Raw genomic sequence first — 25,233 nt, forward strand, 5'->3', positions numbered from 1 at the left:
CATTGATCATAACCCATTGAAGTTTGTGGAGAAACGCAAGGACAAAAACTCCAGACTGTTTACATGGAGCTTGTTGTTACAGCCATTCAATTTGGAAATTGTGCACGAGAAAATGGACGAGAAAATGTGTTTGCCGACGCATTGTCAAGACTTGGATGAGAAACAGAGGCATTCGCTGGTGGGAATAAAACAGACTGTAATAGAAATTAGTCTGCATGTTTGCATGATTATTGTCAATGTATTGTGGATATATGCTGTAGTGTACTAACAGTGTAAGATTAAGGGGGGTTTTAAGATGAAGCCACTTTGAATATTGATTTTTGTTTTAGGAGGAGGTGTGGCAATGCTGCTCCTTCAACGGGGTTGTATTGTCGTTTTTTTTTCAAAAGCGTTGTACGAGGCAGAGTTACCAAAATGTCTGTGTTGATCTACTTGAAGAAAGTTTTAAATTTAAAAAAAAACTTGTACAATGAAAGGGAAGTGGCCAATTCTCCTAGTGCAGCTTTTCTCTGGTTTGGTTTGATTTGGGTTTTAGCAATCTGGCTGTTCAGAGCAATCAGTCAGTCAGTTTTGAGGCTGCTGATAAAAGAAACAGCTCCATGGAAGAAGGTGTTCCATGGTGAATCTCTCTGCCATCTTTCTCTCTCTCCTGTAAGACCCTGTGTTTGACTTTACATTTTTTGCTAAGGAGTGTTTAGGGGGACTGTTGCGGAAATTTGGAACAGCATCATTAAATTGGGATAGTCTGTTGGGTTTTCAGATAAGTGAAGTACTCTATTCTTTTTTATTTGTGTTTCATTTGGAAATCTTATAAATAAATTCTGTTTTGCTTAAAACTCAGAGGTTTTGACCAGCTGCATCACTCCTGGAATATCCACTCTATACCTGCTTAAAACAACTAGCAAAGTTAGGGTTCAGGCTACTTCCTTGAAATGTTTTGGGTGGAGGGTATGGGTGGTCTGATTTGGTCCAATACAAAAGAAAGAAACTGATATGTTTCTGATGAAAATGATAAAGGTCTACAGAGAGCTGGCAGGAAAGTGGAGTTGAGACAAGGATAATATCAGCCATGATCATGTTAAATGATGGAGTGATTTCGAAGGGCTGAGTTGACTACTCTCCCTCTTAATTCCTATGTTCCTATGTCAAAACTAGGTATAGTACAGCCTGTTCTATGGTTGGTGCCATAATGTGTTTCCTCATAGCTATTCCTATAGCTACCCAAACTGCTTCTACATCATGGTTACCTGAATTTAGGTCATCTCTCTGTATTGTGCTAATATCATCTTCAATTAACAGAGCAACCCATTCACACTTTCCTAGCTTCCTGTCCTTCCTAAACATTACATACCTTTCAATATACACATTCCAATTTACGTCACCCTACAGACACCATACCATATTGATTTATCACAAATTTTATGACTAATTCATTGTTTTGTTTCAAATTCAGCATTTCCATAGGTCTCTGACCAATGTGTATGGTGCACCATAGAAGAAATGCATCATATAAAGCATCCCATCTGGGCACATCACAGCATGGTATTGCAACTGCTCTTCCCAAAACCACAACAGACAGTCATGAACACAGCCCTGTTCATCATGCAAAACAGCCTTCCATCCATTGACTCCATCTATACTTCTCGCTGCCTCAGGAAAGCAACCAACATACTCAAAAACTCTTCCCATCCCAGTTATATTCTCTTCCACCAGGCAGAAAAAAACAAAATTTGAATACACAAACAGATTCAAGAACAGTTTCATCCCCGCTGTTATCAGACTTTTGAACAGACATCTTAAGTGTTAATTCTGTGCCCGTAGCACTATATTCTGCACTCTGTTCTACTATTTTGGTGCACTTTGTATGGTGCAATCTGCCTATACAGCACACAGAACAACACTTTTCATTGTAGCCTGGTACATGTGACAGTAGAAAATCAAACTCAAACTCCAATTCTTCATGCATTGAACTACAATGCCTTACATTTTGTTCTTTTATTATATTTGTAACCTCTAATCTTATCTGCTGATTTGCCCCTGGATCTGCAATCTGTCCCATATGGTCATCAAAAGACCATCAAAAGGACAGAAGTAGATCATTCAGCCCATTATGTCTGCTCCAATACTAAATGAGATCGTGGCTGATCTGATGATCCTCAATAATATTTTCCTGTAATTTCCTTTAATTCTTGATTCCCTCACTAACTAAAAATCTGGCTATCTTTGCCTTGAATACACTTAATGTTACAACCCTCCATGATAAAGAATTCCTCAAATTCACTACACTCCAAGAAAGGACAGCACAGTGGCTCAGTGGTTAGCACTGCTACCTCACAGTGCCAGTGACCCGGGTTTGATTCCTGCCTTGGGCAACTGTCTGTGTGGAGTTTGCACATTCTCCCCGTCTCTGCGTGGGTTTCCTCCGGGTACTCCGGTTTCCTCCCACAGTTCAAACATGTGCAGGTCAATTGAATTAGCCATGCTAAATTGCCCATAGTGTTAGGTGCATTAGTCAGGAGTAAACATAGATTAGGGGAATGGGTCTGGGTGTATTACTCTTCATAGGGACGGTGTGGACTTATTGGGTCAAATGGCTTGTTTCCACACTATAGGGTTTCTAATCATTCTAATTAAAAAAAAACTCCTCCTAATTTCTCTTCAATAAGCACCTCCTTATTATGAGATTACTCCTCCTAGACCGAGACTCTCCCACAAGGGAAAGCAATCTTTCTACATCTATCCTGTGAAGTCTCTAAGAATCTTGGATGTTTCAAAAAGGTCGCCTCTTATTCTTCTAAATTCCAATGTGTACAGGCCAAACCTACTCAACATCTCCTTATAATTCAGTCCCTCCACATACCTGGAATCAGTCTAGAGAACCTTCTTTGGACCACCTCCTATGCCAATATATCTTTCATTGGATAAGGAACCCAAAAATGTTTACAATATTCAGACTGTGAGCTGACTAATGCTTTGTATAGTTCTAGAAAATCTTCTCTGCTTTAATATGCAATTCTATTTGAAATAAAGGCCAGCAATTCATTTGTATTCCCTATTATCTGCTGAACTTTGATGCTAGCTTTTTGGGTTTCATGGACGAAGATGACTAAATCCCAATGTAATGTAGTTCTCTGCACTCTTCCTTCTACTAAATTAAATTTACTTCCTCTATTAGTCCTTCCAACATTCATAATTTTATGCTTTCCTATTATTATTCCATCTGCTAAGTTTTAGCCTACTCACTTAATCTGTCTATATTCCTCTGCAGTCACTTTGTGAGATCTTCATTACTTGTCTTTCCAGCTATTGATGTGTCATTCACAACTGGGCTATTATGCCCATCCAGGTCATGAATAATCACCTACCCAATACTGATCCTGAAAATAAACTCCCATCCCCACGGCCTTATCTTAACTCTCCATCTTATATTAGTCAGCCAAATCTCTATCCGTGCTAATATATTACCACCATGAACTCTTATCTTATTAAGTAGCCTAATGTGCAGTATCCTATCAAGCCTTCTGAAAATCCAAATATATTACGTTTGCTACTTCCCCTTTCTCTATCTGCCTATTACTTCATCAAGGAATTCTAGTAAACTTGTCAGGGATGATCTCCTCTTCGTGAAGCCATGTTGACTCTGCCTGATCATATTATGCATTTCGAGATGATCTGCTATCACATTCTTTATTACAGAATCTAACATTTTTCGAATAACTTACACTTAGCTAACAGGCCAATAGCTATCTGTTTTCTGTCTGCTTCCCTTTTAAATAAGGGTATTACATTAGCAGTATTTGAATCCTCTGAACTTTTACTGAATCTAAAGATTTACCCGTTATGTCTGTAGTTACTTCCTTTAATACCTTAGGATGCATTCCATAGGTCTGCCTTTGTCTGTTTTTCATTTCCCACATTAATTCCTAGCCATTCCAAAGCTGAAAAATAAAGTGTGGGACAGCTGAAAGTCGTGTTAAATTTGGCCTCAGAAACAGGCATGGTATCGGGGGAGGCTGGTTGATTGCCAACACTGACTTTGTGAATGAACTGTTGACAGGGATGCTGCCATTTATCAGTCAGGGATATTTTCCTGAAGAAGCAATTGCATGATGGCTGGGACAAGCATTCCGCTGCAGTTGACAGGTACCCCCTCAGATTTACACCAGGAATTTGAGATATTTAGTTTCTCATTGTAGGAGAGGAGAATTGAAAGTGGCATATAGTTACAGCGAATTGGGTTTTTTTTATGAGATGCAAATACATGGAAATACACTAAAAAGATCCAAGCCATTTTTCTCAACATGAAGGATCAGGTGTTACCTTCTTATTGCATTTTCTAACTTTGTCATGATAACTCCTACAATATTAGAAAGGGGTACACACTGTTCAGAATTTATTTTTCAGCATGGATTAAACCCTTAGAGCTTAAAATAAAATTCTACTTTTTGGGAATTGAATTATCAGTAAGTAACTATGCTTTTGCAGTGTTTGGGAATTTAAAGGTAAGTAGCATTTAAGTTCTTTAAATAAAGATTACCAAAATATTCTTACTGGAGATCTGCTGTTTTGCTTTCGATTGCGAGAAGTTCTTCACTGATCAATTTTTGTTCAAACTCTGCATTTGCACTAGTATCATCAAATTCCTGCTGTGTTTCATTAAGGTCCGAATTAGCTTTGTTAAAGATTTCAGTCATCTACAAGCAAAAACATATAATTTAGTGAAATAAAATTCAAATCTTCTATGATACACATAAGCTTCTTAATTTTTGAAGAAAATCAAACTTGTACATACATATAAGAAATCATACTGATTCCTCTGGGATGAAATAACTTTCCACACACTTAAATAATTCCATCTCCAACAACATTCAGTAAGTTCTACACTAACCAGGACAAAGCAGCCTACTGGACAGGCATCCCATCCAACACCTTACAAATTCACTCCTAACATCATCAATGCAAAGGAATAAGGTAAATGACCTGTGGTCCAGATCGAAATTGATGTGGTGGGCATCTCAGAGACGTTGCTGCAAGTGGATCAGGATTGGGAGCTGAATATTCAAAGATATACATCCTATCAAAAAGACAGGCAGGTGGGCAGAGGTGGTGCAGTTGCATTATAAATAAGAAATTACATTAAATCAATATTAAGATGGTGTAGAGTCTGTGTGGTTAGAATTGAGGAATTGAAGAACTGCAAAGGTAACAAAACCATAGTTGAAGTTATGTAGAGGCCTCCAAACAGCAGTCAGGAGCTGAGATACAAGATGCACCAGGTGATAGAAAGTATGTACAGGAAAGATAAAATTAGTGATCATGGGGATTTCAGTATGCAGGTGGACTGGGAAAATCAGGTTGGTAGAGGATTGCAAGAAGAGGCATTTGTGGAATGTCTACGAGAGGCTTTCTGGAGCAGCTTGTGGTGGAACCCACTAGGGAACAGGCAATACTGGATTTAGTGTTGTGCAATCAGGTAGACTTGACAAGAGAGCTTAAGGTGAAGGAACCCTTTGGAGGCAGTGACCATAACATGATAGAATTTACTCTGCAGTTTGAGAGGGAGAAGATAGAGTCATCGGTAACGACATTACAGCTGAATAAAGGCAAATACAGAGGCATGAGGGAGGAGCTAGGGAGAATTGACTGGCAGAGGAGCCTAGCAGGAAAGACAGTGCAACAGCAATGGCAGGAGTTTCTGGGAGTAATTCAGGAGATATAGCAGAGATTCATCCTGAGGAAAAAGAAGCATGGTACAGGAAGGATGAGCTAACTATGGCTGACTAGGAAAGGGATAGCATAATAACAAAGAGAAGGTATATAATGTAGAGAAGGCCAGTGGGAAATCAGAGGAAGCTTACAAAGACCAACAGAGGGCAATAAACAAAGAAATAAGGAGGGATAAGATTAAATATGAGGGTAAGCTAGGCAGTAATATAAAAGCTTCTTTGGAAATATAAAGGCTAAAACAGAGGCAAAAGTGAGCATTGGGCTGTTGGAAAATGACAATGGAGAGATAGTAGTGGGGAACAAAGAAATGATTGAGGAACTGAATAATTACTTCACTTCAGTCTTCACAGTGGAACACACAAGTAATATCCCAAAAATTCAAGTGTCAGGGGGCAGAGCTGAATAAGGTGGCCATCGCCATGGAGAAGGTGCTGAAAAAAAACTAAATGACATGAAGGTGGATAAATCACCTAGACCAGATGGGCTACACCTCAGAGTTCTAAGGGAGATAGCTGAACAAATAGTGAGACATTAGTGGTGATGAGTCAGGAATTGCTATAATCAGGGAGGGTCCCAGAGGACTGGAAAATCACGAATGTGACACACCTGCTTAAAAAGAGAGTAAGGCAAAAAGATGGAAAATTACAGACTTATTAGCCTAGCCTCGGTCGTCAGTAAGATCTTGGAATCCATTGTGAAGGATGAGATTTCTGAATACTTGGAATACCTTTTAGAACGGAGAAAGGGGGACCCGCTTCAGCCAGAGAGTGGTGAATCTATGGAATTCATTACCACAGAAGGCTGTGGAGGCCAGGTCATTGAGTATATTTTAAGACTGAGATAGGTAAGTTCTTGAGCATTAAAGGGATCAAGGGTTGCGGGGAGAAAGCGGAAGAATGGAGTTGAGAAACTTATCAGACATGATTGAATGGCGGAGCAGACTGGTTGGGCTAAATGGCCTAATTTCTGCTCCTATTTCTTATGGTCTTATCATGCAAAGAGGCAGCACTGTGTATCATCAAGCTTCCTTCAATTGCACCTTTCAAATTCTCGACCACTATCACTTAAGAACAGCAAAGTGACATTGAGGGCAAAGATCAGCCATGATCTTATTGAACGGTGGAGCAAGCTTAAGCAGCCTAGGTATCAGAGGTTATCCATCTGTCACATTCTTCATGGCTGTCCTGAACCGATGTACCCATGCACAGCAGACTTACAATGAATCATAATGTCATAAGAACATTATAGAATAAATCATCGGCATCCCAAAGCACTATTGCTTTCGCTTGGTATCAGGGATAAAGACAACAATCACGTACCCTGGTGCTGCTCCTAGTCTGAGACCCCAACTCACAATGTCCCCCCAGCTGAATCGAGCATAGTGGTCTAGCAAGAAAACCAAGTCCTGGTTACTGGACCACTGTACACCTCCGTGTCCAAGGCTTTGCCTGGCCTGCTCTGGAAGAGCCCTGCAGTGTTTAGATGAACAAGTTTGTCACACCGTACTGTGTGCTGCACGATGTGGCAACTATGAAGGCACAGCTATTGTATATGAAATTATCATAATTTTATTTTCCATTTTTATCATTTTTTTTCTTTGCATCAATCTTCACCTTCTGCATCCCCTTCAACCCTATTTCCTTTTGTATCAGCCCTTTCAAAATAAAACAATTTCACATTTCATTTATATTAGATTAGATTACTTTACAGTGTGGAAACAGGCCCTTCGGCCCAACAAGTCCACACTGACCTGCCGAAGCGCAAACCACCCATACCCCTACATTTACCCCTTACCTAACACTACGGACAATTTAGCATGGCCAATTCACCTGACCTGCACATCTTTGGACTGTGGGAGGAAACCGGAGCACCCGGAGGAAACCCACGCAGACACGGGGAGAATGTGGAAACTCCACACAGTCAGTCGCCTGAGGCGGGAATTGAACCCGGGTCTCTGGCGCTGTGAGGCAGCAGTGCTAACTACTGTGCCACCGTGCCACCCACATTTTCAAAATATCCCAGCTTAGCTTTTGATTCTCTGATATATTTCTAAGTCTGCTGATTTGCTCAACTGAACCCTGTAATGCCCTAATTCACAGTAATTTCGTTCTCTCACTCTGACCGTTCCCCTCATCTGACTTTGTTTGGTGAAGTAAGAAGGACATAGACTTGAATCTATTCAGTGGACAACTATTTCATTCGTTCAACACCAAATCTGTTTCGACAACATTTTTAAAAACTCTTTCATTCAATGAGGATATTTCTTGCAAGGCTATCATTAATTCCCCTCCCTAATTGCTCTTGAAAATATGACATAATCCACCTTCGTGAACCATTGCATTCCATGTGGTGTAGGCACACCTACAGTTTTGTTAGGAAGGAGTTCCAGGATGTTGATTCAGCTATTGAGAAGGAATGATGAGAAAGTTGCAAGTCAGGACTCTGTATGGCTTGGTCTCAAATAATAACATATTATAAATCTTTACAACATCAATAACCCCAGTTCTCTGTGGTAAAGAATTCCAAAGACTCACAACATTTTCAGTGAAGAAATTATTCCTCATCACAGTCCAAAATGACCAAACTATTAACCAGAGACTGTGACCCCTGGTTACAGAATCTCCAGCCAGGAGAAATATATTCCCATCATCTATCCCATCAAGTCCTCTAAGAAATTTATACATTTCAATGAGATCACCTCTTAATCTTCAAATTCCAATGAATTTAAATTCTTTGCATTCAATCTCTCCTCATGGGTTAAGCCTCTCATCCCAGGAAACAATCCAGTCAACCATTGTTCTTCTATGTCTAAATCGAACATTTCTGTTCCCTAACACAGAGACCAAAATTGTACACAGTATCCCAAACAAAAACAGAAATTTCTGGAAAAGCTCAGCAGAATTTGTGGAGAGGAATCAGAGTTAACGTTTTGGGCTGAATGACTCTTCCTCAGGTTTAAAAAAAGCTTTCAGTTTTACACAGCATTTCAAATGACGTTCTTCCAAAGTCTTATCAAATTGCAGCCATACTTTTCATTCTTGTACTACAATCTTTTGCAACAATGGCCAATATTCCATTTGCCTTCCTAACTTTTTGCTGTACCTAAACATTAACTTCCCGTGATTTGTGCACATACATGGCATAATCTCTCCGCAGATAACATTAATCAGCTTCTTAATAGTTTAACATATGCTTTTAAATCAAGAAATAAGATGTTTCAGCAACAGTTTCCTGTAAAATATTCAAACTTTAATCAAGTGTGTGAAAGGTGTAAAATGCGAGGTGCTGCATTTTGGGAAAGCAAATCTTAGCAGGACTTATACACTTAATGGTAAGGTCCTCGGGAGTGTTGCTGAATAAAGAGACCTTGGAGTGCAGGTTCATAGCTCCTTTAAAGTGGAATCGCAGGTAGATAGGATAGTGAAGGTGGTGTGTGGTATGCTTTTCTTTATTGGTCAGAGAATTGAGTACAGGAGTTGGGAGATCATGTTGCAGCTGTACAGGACATTGGAATATTGTTGGAATATTGCGTGCAATTCTGGTCTCCTTCCAACCGGAACGATGTTGTGAAACTTGAAAGGATTCAGAAAAGATTTACAAGGATGTTGCCAGGGTTGGAGGATTTGCGCTACAGGGAGAGGCTCAACAGACTGGGGCTGTTTTCCCTGGAGCGTCGGAAGCTGAGGGGTAACTTTATAGAATTACAAAATTATGAGAGGCATGGATAGGGTAAATAGGCAAAGTCTTTTCCCTGGGGTCGGGGAGTCCAGAACTAGAGGGCATAGGTTTAGGGTGAGAGGGGAAAGATATAAAAAAGACCTAAGGGGCAACTTTTTCACACAGAGAGTGGTACGTGTGTGGAATGAGCTGCCAGAGGAAGTGGTGGAGGCTGGTACAATTGCAACATTTACAAGGCATTTGGATGGGTATATGAATAGGAAGGGTTTGGAGGGATATGGGCGGGTGCTAGCAGGTGGGAGTAGATTGGGTTGGGATATCTGGTTGGCATGGACAGGTTGGACCAAAGGGTCTGTTTCCATGCTGTACATCTCTATGACTCTAAGACTCTAAATGCATATAGTCGTCATTTAATCTCTTTAAACAGTGCAGGCTGTTTGGGTATGTGAATGGGTGTTAGACCCTCATTTTGTTTCATCCTGCTGAGCAGTGTAAAGTTCAGACACAGCACAGGGTTAAAATGTGGAGTTTGAAAATGGCTGAATTGGAGTCAAATCAGCACGTATCCAGATTAAATCATAATATCATAGTATCTATGGGGTACAGGCATGGAAAGTGAAACTTGGCCCATTTCCCCACATCCATCTCACGGACTCCATCCTCAAGCATTAGGAGTTTGTGTATCTTTGAAAATAAAGGAGTGCTACTGAGGGGCAGAATGCCCTACAGGCTCAGATAGCACCTATTTTTATGATCTTACTTGCCTAACTTTGCTTCTCATTCCTTGATGTACTGAACAAAAAAAAAGTTAATTATTCAGAACATTTTTCTAATAAGGAGTGGACTTAGATGTACGGGTAAAATTGTGAACATGACAAGTTGCTCGAAAATGTACTAACAACATCAAGGATTATAATAGACTTGAGCAAAACACATCTACTTGCAAATGAGTAACCATCTAGTGATTAAAGCTCACACAGAGAAGAATGACATGACAGATGTTAGTTGGAAGAATGAGGAAAGGCAATATTAACTGCAAGGTATAATCTTAAATGGAACATAGGTCGAGGGAGACCTAGAAATGCACAAATGTCAATCTTTGAAGATCGGAAGACTAGTCAAGGCATCTGTTAAAAATTGCATATACGATACTTGATTTTGATCACAATATAACTAGTACAAAAGCAAAAATGTTATATAAAACGTAACATCTGGTTAAGCTTCAGCTGGAGTATTTTATTCAATTTTGGACTCTCCTTTAGTAAGATGTCAGGAGCTAAAAAAGACTGCAGAAGAGATTTTCTAAAAACAGTAAATAAGAGTAGGAGTAGGCCATTCAGCACATCAATCGCATTCCACACAAATCAACATAATCATGGCTGATTCTCTATATCACAGTCCTGCCCATACTCCCTGATACCTCTAGCCTCCAAGAATCCGTTATTTTCTAAATATATTCAGTTACTTGGCATCCATAGTCTTCTATGATACAGAATTCCACAAGTCTACCACTCTCTAAGTGAAGAAATTTCTCATCACTCTGTCTGAAATGGCTTAACCCGTATCCTGAGACCATGGCTTCTTTTCTGAACACTGGCAAAAGACAACATGGTCTCTGCATCTAGTCTGACAAACCCTTTCAGAATGTGCTGGATACGTGCTATATTTAATTGAAATCTCTTTTCAGTGTTCTAAACTCCAGCTGATACAGAGCCAATCTACCCAACCTCTCCTCATACAACAAACCTGCTATCCTAGGAGAAAATAAAACAAAGAATTGTGAATGCTGGAGATCTGAAACAAACAAAAAGGGGATCATTGGATTCAAAATGTTAACTCTGTTTTTTCTCACAGATGTTGCCAGACCTGCTGAGTTTCTTTCGCAATTCCTGTTTTTGTTTCTACCAAAATGATTCTACCATTCTAGTCTGATGAAAACTACCAGAGATTATCTCTGGATTAGCTGCAGTTTTTTCCAATGCGAGAAGAAGGTTCACAGGAGATTTGAAGAAGGTGTTCAAAATAATGAACAATTTTGATAACAGTAATTCATTGTTTTCAGTGCCAGAAGGGTTAATGAGTAGGGAAAAAAGATTTAAAATTTTGGCAAAAGAACCAGAGGATTTTTCTTTAAAATGCAGTGAGTTGTAATCTGAAATGCATTGACAAAGTGGAAGCAGGTTAAGTAGTAACTTCCAAAAGGAAATTGGATAAATAATTAAAGGATCAAAGATACAGTGCCACAAGTAAAGAACAAGGGAGTAAGACTAATGAGATAACTCTTTCAAATAGCTCCCAAAGGACAATGCCATTCTAATCATTTTATGCATCTATCTAATGATGGATAGAAAGATATGATCTTGTTCAATCACATCTTAATCCCAAATTCACAATTTTGTTTCTAACTCATGATAGAATACTTATTCAATTCGTCAAGTTCATGCTGATCCTGCAAAAAACATCCTACCCAGACCCACATGCCCCATCCTATATCTGTAACCTTGCTTTTTCCAAGGCTATTCTACCTGTCCTACATATCCGTGGACAATATGGGCAATTTAGGATGGCCAATTCACCTTATACAGTAGGTTATACAAAGTCCCTACAGTGTGAAAACAGGCCATTTGGCCCAACCAGTCCACACCGACCCTCCAAAGAGTAACCCACCCAGACCCATTCCCGTAGCCTATTACTCTACGTTTACCCCTGACTAATGCACCTAACCTACACATCCCTGAACACTATGGGCAATTTAGCATGGCCAATTCACCTAACCTGCACATTTTGGATTGTGGGAGGAAACCGGAGCACCTGAAAAAAACCCACACAGACCTGCGCAGAGTCATAGAGAATTACAGCATGGAAACAGACCCTTTGGTCCAACTTGTCCAGTCCAACCAGATATCCCAATCTAATCTAGTCCCACTTGCCAGCACCTGGCCCACATCCCTTCAAACCCTTACTATTCATATACCCATCCAGATACATTTTACATGTTGCAATTGTACCAGCCTTCACCACTTCCTCTGGCAGCTTATTCCATACACACACTACCATCTGCATGAAAAGTTGCCACTAAGGTCTCTTTTATATCTTTCTCCAGTCATCCTAAACCTATGCCCTCTAGCTCTGGACTCCCCACCCTTGGGAAAAGAGAGCCAAGTGTGTAAGTCTTACCCTGTCAGGACACAGCCGATGCATCACAGAGTTATAGAATCATGGAGATGTAGTGCATGGAAACAGACACTTCGGTTCAGCTCGTCCATGCTGTCCAGATATCTTAAATTACTTTAGTCCCATTTTCCAGCACTCGGCCCATATCCTTCTAAATCCTTCCTATTTATATACCCATCCAGATGCCTTTTAAATATTGTAATTGTACCAGTCTCCACCGCTTCCTCTGGCAGCTCATTCCATACATGTACCACCCCTCTGTATGAAAAAGTTGCCCCTTAGGTCCCTTTTAAATCTTTCCCCTCTCACCCTAAATCTATGTCCTCTAGTTCTGGACTCCCTCACCCAAGGGAAAATATCTTGTCTACTTATCCAATCCATGCCCCTCATGATTTTATAAACTTTTATGAGGTCACCCCTCAGCCTCTGACGCTCCAGGGAAAACAGCCCCAGCCTATTCAACCTTTCCCTATCGTTCAAATCCTCCTACCCTGGCAACATCCTTGTAAATCTTTTCTGAACCCTTTCAAGTTGCACAACACCCAGAGGAAACATGGGGAGAATGTCTAAAACTCTGCATTGGCAGTCACCCGAGGCTGGAATGAAACCCAAGTCCCTGGTGCAGTGAGGCAGCAGTGCTAACCACTATGCCATTGTGGTTGCTGCTGCATCTCATACCCTCCATTAGGGCACCAGGAAACTCACAGCATCCTTCCATATATCCATTCTCACTAAAACTGACGGTGCAACTTCACTTCCTGATTTTCATGGCAAGGAGTTTTAGAATATTGGGTTAAGCCTTCTAAACTGTCCCTCAGCCTTGGATTAGATGGTAGCTCTCAATAGATCTTGATTACAGGTGACCATCTTATCATTGCCTATTTAGAATGTTGTCTCAATTGGCCTTCCCTCGAAGAGTGAGCATGGGTCTCTAACTGGCCCGATAGCCAGCCGATAAGATCCCTACCACATGAATATGATTTCACATTTACCTGAATTGGCCTAGCTCTTATGTTAAAATTATGCAAGTGAGTCCTCCCACGCAACAAAAAGATGCGTTGTTCTACTGTAAAGCAACCTTTGTGGTGAATTATCCGTTCGGTGTTCTCTGTACCATCACGTCTAGGAATGCAAAAGCAGTAATGCAAAGGTTAGAACAAACAGTCTTACCGCAAATTCAACCCAAACTCTGGGTCAGATATGAGGATGACACCTTTGTAATCATTAAAAACACAGAAATAGAGAACACACACCAGATCATCAACGCCACACTCACAGGAATCCGATTCACTAGAGAGGAAGAAAAGGACCACCAACTCCCATTCCTAGACGTGATGGTACAGAGAACACCGAACGGAGAATTCACCACAAAGGTATACAGGAAAGCCACACACACAGACCAAGTCCTAAACTATGAAAGCAACCACCCCAATCACACAAAAGAAGTTGCATCAAGGCACTGTTCAAAAGGGCCACAACACACTGCAGTACACCAGAACTGCAAAAAGAGGAAGAAGAACACCTATACAATGTATTCGCCAAAAACGGATACCCCCGCAATTTCATCAACAGATGCCTAAGGGAAAGACAACAGAATGAGGACATGCCACAACCCAAAGGACTAGCCACACTACCATACATCAAAAGCATTTCTGAACTGACAGCCAGACTACTGCGACCACTAGGACTCATAACAGCACACAAACCAACAGCCACTCTCAGACAACAACTCATCAGGACGAAGGACCCGACACCCAGCATGAGCAAAACCAATGACGTGTACAAAATCCCATGCAAGGACTGCACAAAACATTACATAGGACAAACAGGAAAGACAGCTAACGATCCGCATCCATGAACACCAACTAGCCACGAAACGACATGACCAGCTATCCTTAGTAGCCACACACTCAGATGACAAGCAACATGAGTTCGACTGGGACAACACTACTAGTATCGGACAAGCCAAACAGAGAACAGCCGGGAATTCCTAGAGGCATGGCACTCATCCACAGATTCAATCAATAAGCACATCGACCTGGACCCAAAATACCGGCCACTGCAGCAGACAGCTGGAACTGACAACCAGAAGCGGCAGGTACAAATCACTATAAATGCCGGAGGAAACATCACAGAAGCGCTTCACAGGAGGCTCCCAAGCACTGAGGATGTCACCTAGACAGGGGACGAAACGTCTGCAACACAAATTCCCAGCTCGACGAACAGAACCACAACAATAAAGCAGGGACTCCTTATTCTGTTAGCATCAGGTCTTACAAACATGAAAAGAAAATAAGGTCAAACTAGGAAAACACTAGGTATTTACTCTGTAGTTCACATGTGCTTAAGGAAATTCTTTGACTGTCTCACAAACTCTTTTTGACAAAGATACCTTTCCGCAGAGAAGATCCAATTGACTTCTTGAGTTCCCCTGCTCAGCCCCCTCTCTTACCATTACCACTTGCTACCAGGTCCAAATATTATACTGAACATTCTTAAAACTTTAAGAAGTTTAAAAGTACATCATAGGACTGTTGAAACTAAGGAAACTTGTTCTTGAAAGAGCAACAGGAATATGCAATTCAATTGAATCTATTCTGCCATTTAATATGATAACAGTTGATCAATAACTTCAAGGCCTCCCAGCCATACTACTCCCATAACCCTCTGGGTGACTGAAAATCAGAAATCTGTAAATCTTTATATTAAAAAGATTTTGAAGACTGGACTTCCAAAGTCTTCTAGGGTTTAGAAATGCAAAGATTCAGAAGGCTTTGAGCAAAATAATTCTCATCACATTCTCAAGTGTCTTTTAACGATATGCTAAATTGTGCCCCCTAATACTAGACTTGTCACTGGGAAGGAAACATCATCCTTGCAGCTACCAGTCTATTCCTTTAGATATTTCATAAGTTTCAAAGATACTACCATTTATCTTACAAAGTTTTTGAGAGTACAGGTCTAGTTTGCCTAATCTCTCTGCATAGGACAGTCCCACCAACCCAGGAAGAAATTTGCTGAACTTTTGTTACACCTTTCTGTAGCAATGACATTTTATACTGAAGCAGTTCCGGCAGATTGCAGTGTGGTAAATATAACCCTACTATTTAAAAAAGAATAGAGGAAAGAAACCAAAAATTACAGTTATCCTAGTATCTACAGTTGGAAAATGTTAGAATCTATTACAAAATAAATGCTAATAGAAACTTGGAAAACATTAATGAGATTGAAATCAGCATGGATTTATGATAAGCAAATCATGCTTAACAAATCTGGTGGTGTTTGAGAATGTATCTAATAAAATAGATCAGGCAGAACCAGTGATGTGACGTATTTTGAATTTCAGAAGACTTCTGATAGGTTTCAACATAAGTGGGCAAAATTCAGGCACTTGGGATTGAGCTAATACATTGACATGAATTGAAAATTGGTTAACAGACAAGAAACAGAGCATGGGGTTAAATGCGTCTTTTTCCATATGGCAGGCAACAACCACTGGATGCTACAAAGTTCTGTGCTTACGTTCCAACAATTCACAATATATATAAATGATCTGGATAACAGAACCAAATGCAACATGTGTAAATGTTCTGAGGACACAAAACTGGGCAGGATTGAGAGTTATGAGGAGGATGCAAGGAATCTTCAACTTTTAGACAAGTTGAGCGAGTGTGCAAACACATGGCAGATGCAGTACCACATGGCTCAATGTGAAGATATTCACTTCGATGTGAAAAACAGAAAGGCAGAGTATTACTTAAATGGAGATATATTCGGAAATGTGGACCGACAAAGGGATCTGGGTGTTCTTTCTACACTGGTCAATGAAAGCAAGGAGGCAGGTGCAGTAAACAGTTAGGAAGTCAAATGATAGGTTGGAGTGCAAGCTAGTACAGTGCCCTAAACCTTGTTATTAAAATACATAGAAATATAGAAAAGAGAAGCAAGAGTAGACCATTCAGCTCTTCGAGACTGCTCCACTTTTCAATATTCATTTTGGACTGAAAACGGATACATCAGGGTACTTTCTAGGTAGTGTGGCAAAATACTTAAATATAAATGATGTCTAAGAAGAATTAAGAGTTCAAACACATAGATCTTTAAAATGTCACAAACAGGTGCAGGAAATAATAAAGGTGGTTATCAGAATTCTGGCCTTTACATTTAGAGCTTGGAATGCAAGGATGCAAAAGTTATGCTTTGGTTATGTGAAGTCGTGGTTAGACCCTACATTGAGTACTGTGAACAGATCTAGGCACCACACCTTAGGGACCACATATTGGATTTGGAAGGAGTACAAAGTAGATTTAAAAGAATGATACCTAGATTTTAAGGGTTAAGCTATGGGGAGAAATTATATAAATTAGGCCCGATTTCTCGAGAATTTAGATAATTAAGGGGTGACCTGATCAAAATCTTCAAGATATTAACAGGAAAACACAGCGTAGATAAAGATAAATTATTTCCACTGGTTGGAGAGTCTAGAACTGGTGGACATGGTCCAAAGATTAGGGCCAGATCATTCAGGAGAGACTTAGGAAGCATTTCTATACACAAAGGGTGGTAGACATTTGGAACTCTCTTCTGTAAATGACAGTAGATACTGGATCTGCAGTTAATTTTAAAACTGAGACAGATAAATGTTTGTTAAGTAAAAGGGATTAAGGGATAATGGGCCAAAGACCTACAGATAGTCATGATCTCAATGAATCGGAATATGCTCAAGGCGTTGAATGGCCTACTCCTGTTCCTAGTATGATCATGGCTCAGAATTCAATTCAACTCAGAACTTCATTTCCACTTTCTCCTCAGACACTTTGCTCTCTTTAACCTCAAACAACTATATGCAACGCCTTCTTAAAAATATTTAATGTTTTAGCTCTAACCACTTTCTGTAGAAGGAAATTTTACATGCTCACCACTTTGTGGGTGAAATTTCTCCTCATCTCAGTACTAAATGGCTTATCATGTATCCTTAGACTCTGAATCCTAGTTCTGGGCTTCCTGGTCATGAGGAACATCTTTCTTATGTTTACCCTGCCTGGTCTTGTATTCCAAACTTCAAGCATACTTGATTCTTTACTTTGTTTCTCCCATGTCTAGTCTCCCTTGGAGCTTTTCTACTTCCTGTTACTGACTTTATTTCCTTTCAATGTTGGTTCTCTCTCAGGTTCCCATTCCTCCAACAAACTACTTTTAATCTACTCCAGCAGCCAATACAAAACTCCTTGTGAGGTAGCACCAGTCCTGTTAACTTAGAACTTGGCTTTAACTTATAAACTCTGCTATAATCCTTGTGTCTCCTCCCAAGGTCAACATATCTTTCTCAACACTGGGTAGCTGAAATCAAACTTTGCACTCCCAATCTGCTTGAATGAGTACATTGTCAATGAGAGTGTTATGAAGGTGTAAGTGGTACTGTACCTTTAGGAGAGTTAAAAGCTAGCAGAACTACCTGGTATAGTACCAAGTGTTCTGAACAAGGGAACAATATAATATTTGATCGAACAGCCAGATTAGCTGGGTTGCCTGGAGACAAAAAAAAACAAATTCGTCCAATCAGTTCAAATTATACCCCAAAATACCGACCTCAAATCAAGTTTGACTTTAGCATATTGACAATATTAAAAGCCAATGACACAATCTGATACTTTGGGGTATAAGATCAGGAAAACTTGAACAGTTGTGGACAGAACTGCCAAGCCACCAACATCTGCTGATTGCCTGGAAAGTTAGCTCTCTTAAAGATGCATTTATCTATCAAGAGTCACACAGTGGCTCAATGCTTAACACTGCTGCCTCACAGCACCAGGGACCCAGGTTCAATTCCATCCTTGGGCAACTGTCTGTGCAGAGTTTGCACATTCTCCCTGTGTCTACGTGGGTTTCCTCTGGGTGCTCTGGTTTCCTCCCACAATCTAAAGATGTGCAGGTTAGGTGAATTGGCCATGCTAAATTGCTAATGGTGTTCAGGGATGTGTAGGTTAGGTGCATTAGTCAGGTGTAAATGCAGGATAATAGTGTAGGGGAATGAGTCTGGTTGGGTTACTCTTTGGAGTGTTGGTGGGACTTGTTGGGCAGAAGGGCCTGTTTCCACACTGTAGGGATTCTGATTCAACAACCAGTGAAAGAGAAATCCTAAGAAGAAGAAAATCTACAAAGATTTGACAGCTGACTGGTTTTGAAATTTGAATTTTGATAAATCTTAATCAGGGTTTTATTGGACAAGTATTAAAGAAGGGAAAATATATGATAGGTTATAGGAAGGAGTTCTAAATCGTTGTTAGTTAATTATTCTCTGTTATACTTGAAGAAATAAAGTTGTTACTTTTTACTTTAACTAGTTCTTGGCCTCTCAAATTTTCACGGATTACTGCACGGGATAAATCTTTTCTGTGTGGCTGTTTTAAATTAACATGGGGGTTTATCCCGTGTCATAACAAGAGCGTGATTTCCTTTTTTATTTTCCAAAACTGTGAGGCGACATAAAGACTAAAAAATGCTTGGACTTCCTGGATGATCTTTGTACCTGTGCACAAGCTTTTAATTATTTATGCATATGGATATGCAAATCTTTTGATACTATACAATTGACAGCCTTTTCGCATGAAGAAAATATTTTGAACAGACTATCTTAGATCCGGAATAGACAACAGCACTTTAAACTGACCAAAGACTGACAAAAGAGTGAAGCTATTGAAATTGAGAATTCAATACCAGTACTGAGAAAGCAATGTGATGAAGAAGTTCACAACTCCAATTAACTTTAAAAATGAGGTTAGAGCTTTATTTAATTCTTTAACAACCTTGCAATAACAGGAAACAATAAAACGATACATTTCCAGTAAAATTTACAAAATAGCATTGTCACACACCCTACATCTCTGATATTTGTAATTATGTAACAATGATCACTGAAATGCATATTACGGTCAGGATACCATATAAAAATTTCAAAGCAAACTAAATTTAAAAATACAGTTTTAAAAAACAAAGAAGTGTGGATGCTGGAGATCTGAAACAAACAAAACCAGATTGCTGGAAAAACTCAGGGTTTCTGGCAGTATCTGTGAATAGAAAAGGATGTTAAAGTTTCATATCGAGTGACAATTCTTCAGAACTAAGAGGTCTGAAAAGGTGATATTTATGCTGACTCTGCCTTTCCATTCTATGACATTTCTGTTTCCATTTCTGTAGATAGGCTGGTCACGGATATATGTTGCAAGACCACACCCTGCCCCCTGTAATGAATCCATTCCATTCTCCCAGTTTCTCTCTCTCTGTTGCATCTGTTCTGATTATGTTATCTTCCCGGAGGGGACTCAGGGATTGTTCCTCAGCCAGTGACTCCTTTAGCTATGTCCAACCCATTTCCCAAACTTTTCCCGAAAATAAACAATAGCCTGACGATGGGAAAATAGAGAATGACAGTAAGCTTGCAGGGAACATAAGAACTGACTATAAAAATGTTTTTATAGGTATGTAAAGATAAAATGATTGGTGAAACCTAACAGAGTTTCCTTACAGTCAGAAGTGAGGGCATTTATAATTGGGAACAATAAATGGCTAACAAACTAAATTCACACTTTGCTTTGGAATCACAAAGCAGGACATAACTAATATACCAGAAAGGATAGTGAACACAGGGTTTAGTAACAGGAAGAAACTGTAGCAAATCTGTATTAGTAGAAAAGTGGTACTGGGGAAATTGACAGTTTTGAAGGCTGATAAATCCCCGGTGCTTGATAATCTACATCTTAAGAGTAATTAAGGAAGTAGCTCTAGAAACAGTGGATGTGTTGGTCATCATCTTCCAAGATCCTTTAGACGCTGGAACTATTCCGACATATTGAAGGCTAGCTAATATAATCCACTATTTTAAAAAAAGGTAGATAGAGACAAAACTGGGAATTATAAACCAATGAATCTGACACTGGTAGTGAGGAAGATGCGAGTGTCTATTACCAAGGATTGTTCAGCAGAGCACTTAGAAACACTGGTAGAATTGACAGTCAGCACAGATTTAGAAAAGGAAAATCAGGCTTGACAAATCCACTCTTCAAATCCTTCAAGGCTGTAACTAGTATAGTTGATAGGGGGAGCCAACGGATGCTTTCAGTTCTGAAGAATTTAGATGTTCATTTGGACCGCCAGAAGGTGTTTGACGAAGTCCCACATAAGAGATTAATGTGTAAATTAATGCATGTAGGATAAGGGTGGTATATTAAGATAGACAGAAAGTGGTTAACACACAGAAAACAGAGTATAAATAAATGAGGGGCATGGATAGGATAAATAGACAAAGTCTTTTCCCTGGGGTTGGGGAGTCCAGAACTAGAGGGCATAGGTTTCGGGTGAGAGGTCAAAGATATAAAAGAGCCCTAAGGGGCAACTTTTTAACGCAGAGGGTGGTACGTGTATGGAATGAGCTGCCAGAGGATGTGGTGGAGGCTGGCACAATTGCAACATTTAAGAGGCATTTGGATTTGTATATGAATAGGAAGGGTTTGGAGGGATATGGGCCGGGTGCTGGCAGGTGGGACTAGATTGGGTTAGGATTTCTGGTCGGCGTGGACGGGTTGGACCGAAGGGTCTGTTTCCATGCTGTACATCTCAATGCCTCTATGACTCTAATAGGTATTTTTCTGACTGGCAGGTGGTGGTTTACAGGTATTCATAGCAAGAGGATTTGAGTACAGGAACAAGAATGTTTTGCTGCAATTAGACAGGGCATTGGCGAGGCCACACCTGGAATATTGTGTGCAGTGCTGGTTTCCTTATCTGAGGAAGAATGTTTTTACAATAGAGAGAGAGTATAGCGAAAATTTACTAAATTGATTCCTGGAATGGCAGGACTGACTTGTGAGGAAAGATTGAGTCGATTAGGATTATACTCACTGAGTTTAGAAGAATGAATGGGGGGTGAGGGAGAATCTCAAAGAAAACAATAAAATTCTAACAGGATTCAACAGGTTAAATAATGCAGGAAGGATGTCACCGATTGAAATTGGTGGGGGGAATTTCTTCACCAGAGATTGGTGTGCACGTAGAGGTTTTGAGGCCAAAACATTACATGGATTTAAGAATCTGGTAGATATAGCTCTTGTGGCTAAATGAATCAAGGGATATGGGGGAGGTTAGAATGATTATTTGCCTTGGTTATATTGAATGGTGGAGCAAGCTGGAGGAGATCAAATGTCATATTCCTGTTCCTTACCTCCTATGTTTCCACATTTTGCCTTCATCCCTTCTCTCCAATAATGAAAGAGCTCCCCTGCTCCTCACATCCTACTCCTTCAGCATCCACATGCAAAGGATCAGAAGCTGTCATTTCTACCACCTCTAGCATGATGTCACTATTATGCACATATTCTCTTCCCCTCCCCTGTCAGCATTTGACAGGAAACCATTTCCCTGAGACACCCTTCTCCATCTCTACCCCAACACCTTCCCACACTTTCCCATGCAATTCCTCTCTTCTCACAATCCAAGGGCCCAGGCATACCATTTAGGTGGAAACTGTGATTTACATGCACCTTACTCAAACTAGTCTACTGTATTCATCGCTCAAAATGTGGTATCCTCTACAGTGGGAGACTAAGTGCAGACTGGGTGACCATTTTGTAGAACACCTATGTTTGAGCTATAAAAATTATCTTGAGCCACTATCTGCTAATTCAACACACCACTATTTTCCGAACATTTCTGTCTCAGGTCTCCAAGTTGGAAAAAATGCTTCGCATGTTCCATTTTGGGTCTTACAGCCTTCAGGACTCCATATCGAGTTCAATAATTTTAGGGCATGGGTACCTCCTTCCATGTCTATGACCCGCACCCACAACCCCAGATCCTGTCATAAATTAGATTAGATTACTTACAGTGTGGAAATAGGCCCTTCAGCCCAACAAGTCCACACCGACCCACCAAAGCGCGACCCATCCAGACCCATTCCCCTACATTTACCCCTTCAACTAACACTACGGGCAATTTTAGCATGGCCAATTCACCTAACCTGCACATTTTTGGATTGTGGGAGGAAACTGGAGCACCCAGAGGAAACCCACGCAGACACGGGGAGAATGTGCAAACTCCACACAGTCAGTCACCTGAGGAGGGAATTGAACCCGGGTCTCTGGCGCTGTGAGGCAGCAGTGCTAACGACTGTACCACCGTGGATTGTTTTTGCTCAGAGTACAGCTAACCAAATTTCACCTACTCAAAGGACCCATTATCAACTATCTAGCTTCTCTTTTTTTCTAGTTTATTATCAACAATCACTTTGTCAGTCCATTTTTTTTTAAACCCTCTCTCCCTCTTAATCCTGGGCTCCTTCTCCCTCATCTGCTCCCACATCCCGCCTACCTCCTACATGCTCCCTCCACCTCGTCCCACCCACTGCCCCCATTATCAGCATAAATGCCACCTTTTCCTGGCTCCTATCAGTTGTGAAGAAGAGTCACTGGACACAAAACATTAATCTTGTTTTCTCTTGCAGATGCTGCTAGACGTACTGAGTTTCTCCACCAATTTTTGTCTAAAATTTATACATTCCACTATAACCAACTATAGGAAAATACTATCAAACGGATGACCAGAAATTTTAATTAAATAGGGAAATTACCAGTAAAATTCACCTCACTACAATCCGAATAAGCCACTAGACATAATGACTATTATTATGGTTTTCTTGGCATTTTACAGCAGTTCATGAATGTAGCACATTACCATATTTTCCAAGGTGTACAGGGATGAGCATGAAATGTTGACCGTGACAGAGACACCATATCCAATAATAAAAATGGAATGGGTCCTGTCTTCCCTTAACTCTACTGCACCAGTGAAGTTCCTCCAATAATACTATGAAAACCAGGATCTGAATACACTGGAGGAAATATGCTGCAGCACTGAGTCAGGAGAATTTCAGTGCAATGGCAATCTGATTGTCATTACTGCTGCTCATTAGATCTGGATCTTAATTTTACTTCTAGAATTCTAATTCTGATGTTTCAATGTCCTTCTAATAAAGCACTTTAATTAAAGTTCATTTTAAAAGTAACATGTCAGTGTACAGCTTTGATGAAACTACAGCATAAATAAATTACCACAGAGTATTGCTTCGATGTGCACATAATCCAAGTTAAATCTATCAGAGATTTGAAAGAAATTTAACTCCTTTACTCTGTTATTCATATCTGCTCAATTTTAAACTTCTCTTCTAAACTTGCTCCAGTTTCAAAAAAAATTACAAAAAAAAGTTTAAAATGTGCTGAGCAAGTAAAAAAACTCAGAAGTAAAAATGATGGGCTGATGCTGACCTTCACTGATGAATCATCCAAAGCAACTGCAATCATCTTCCCTTGTGCCAGGTATGACTCCAACCAACTGATAATCACCACAAACAGCACAGTGACACAGCAGTTAGCACTGCTGCCTCACAGTGCCAGAGGCCAGGTTCAATTCCCACCTCAGGCAACTGTCTGTGTGGAGTTTGCACATTCTCCCTGTGTCTGCATGGGTTTCCCAAGGTGCTCTGGTTTCCTTCCACAGTCCAAAAATATGCAGGTTAGGTGAATTGCCATGCTAAATTGCCCATAGCCTTAGGTGTAGGGGAATGGGTCTGGGTGCGCTGCTTTTCGGAGGGTCGGTGTGGACTTGTTGGGCCAAAATGCCTGTTTCTATACTGTAAGTAGTCTAATCTAAAAATTCCCACTGACTTGCATTGTTAGGTGTCCTTGATACCACACTCAGCCAAATGGAGACTGGATGTCATGGGCACTCATCTTCCCTCTGGAGTTCAGCTGTACTTGAACACTTAGGTAGGGGTGCAGCAAATTCTGGAACACAAGTCACCAATATTATTACCAGGTTATTTTCAGAGCCTGGAGGCTATACAGCATCCAGTGCTTTCAGGTTTTTCTTGATATCATGTGAACTACATTGGTTGAAGACTTGCATCTGCGATGTTGGGAACCTCCAAAGGAAGGCAGGATGGATCATGCATTAAGCACTTCAGGTTGAAGATTGTTGCAAGTAATTCAGCTTTGCATTCCGCACATGTATGCTGAGCTCTTCCATCAATGAGGATGAGCATCTACGTGGTACCTCTTGCAGTGAATTATTTAGTTGTGTTGCAAAGTTAGTGTGTGTAAAATTGTAAAATGGGAAAAGCATTGTGAGAGGTCCCAGGTTCAAACCTGGACGAGCCAACAATCTGTTATAACGCGGAGGTTGTCCTCCCCCCTCTGAGAACTAAATCACCTGTTAAAAAGAGTGTAAGGGGTATAATCCATTTACAGCAACTTCTGGTGGTTAAGTAAAGGAAATCCCTGACACTCACTTTACAATTCACAAGTAACAATTTATTTAACTCTAACAGTTAACAAATAGATTATTAACAGACCAAACAATTCCCCTCTAACTACTAACTATTCCCGAATAATGCCAGATTCTAATGGTATGCTGATCCAATAAGAACAAATTCCACTGATATAACAAATAATAGAACTTAGTCTCTCAAACCTATCGGAGAAAAGTGAGGACTGCAGATGATGGAGACCACAGTTGAAAAATGTGGTGCAGGAAAAACACAGCAGGCCAGGCAGTATCCGAGGAGCAGGAGAATCGACGTTTCGGGCATAAGCCCTTCTTCAGGAA

The 25,233-nt window shown here is 40.3% G+C and overlaps 1 protein-coding gene across 4 annotated transcripts in view; it reads right to left on the reverse strand.

The window, feature by feature from the left end:
• The window catches only part of LOC122549069 (coiled-coil domain-containing protein 178), a 388,456-nt gene that overhangs the window by 306,301 nt on the left and 56,922 nt on the right, over positions 1-25,233 (reverse strand). For all 4 annotated transcript variants that reach the window (XM_043688277.1, XM_043688275.1, XM_043688278.1 and 1 more), the window contains one exon: positions 4,552-4,694. In XM_043688277.1, the coding sequence (XP_043544212.1) occupies positions 4,552-4,694 (143 nt within the window). The remainder of the gene's footprint in view (positions 1-4,551; positions 4,695-25,233) is intronic.

Source organism: Chiloscyllium plagiosum, chromosome 4, assembly GCF_004010195.1.
Source record: "Chiloscyllium plagiosum isolate BGI_BamShark_2017 chromosome 4, ASM401019v2, whole genome shotgun sequence".
NCBI classification, from domain to species: Eukaryota; Metazoa; Chordata; class Chondrichthyes; order Orectolobiformes; family Hemiscylliidae; genus Chiloscyllium; species Chiloscyllium plagiosum.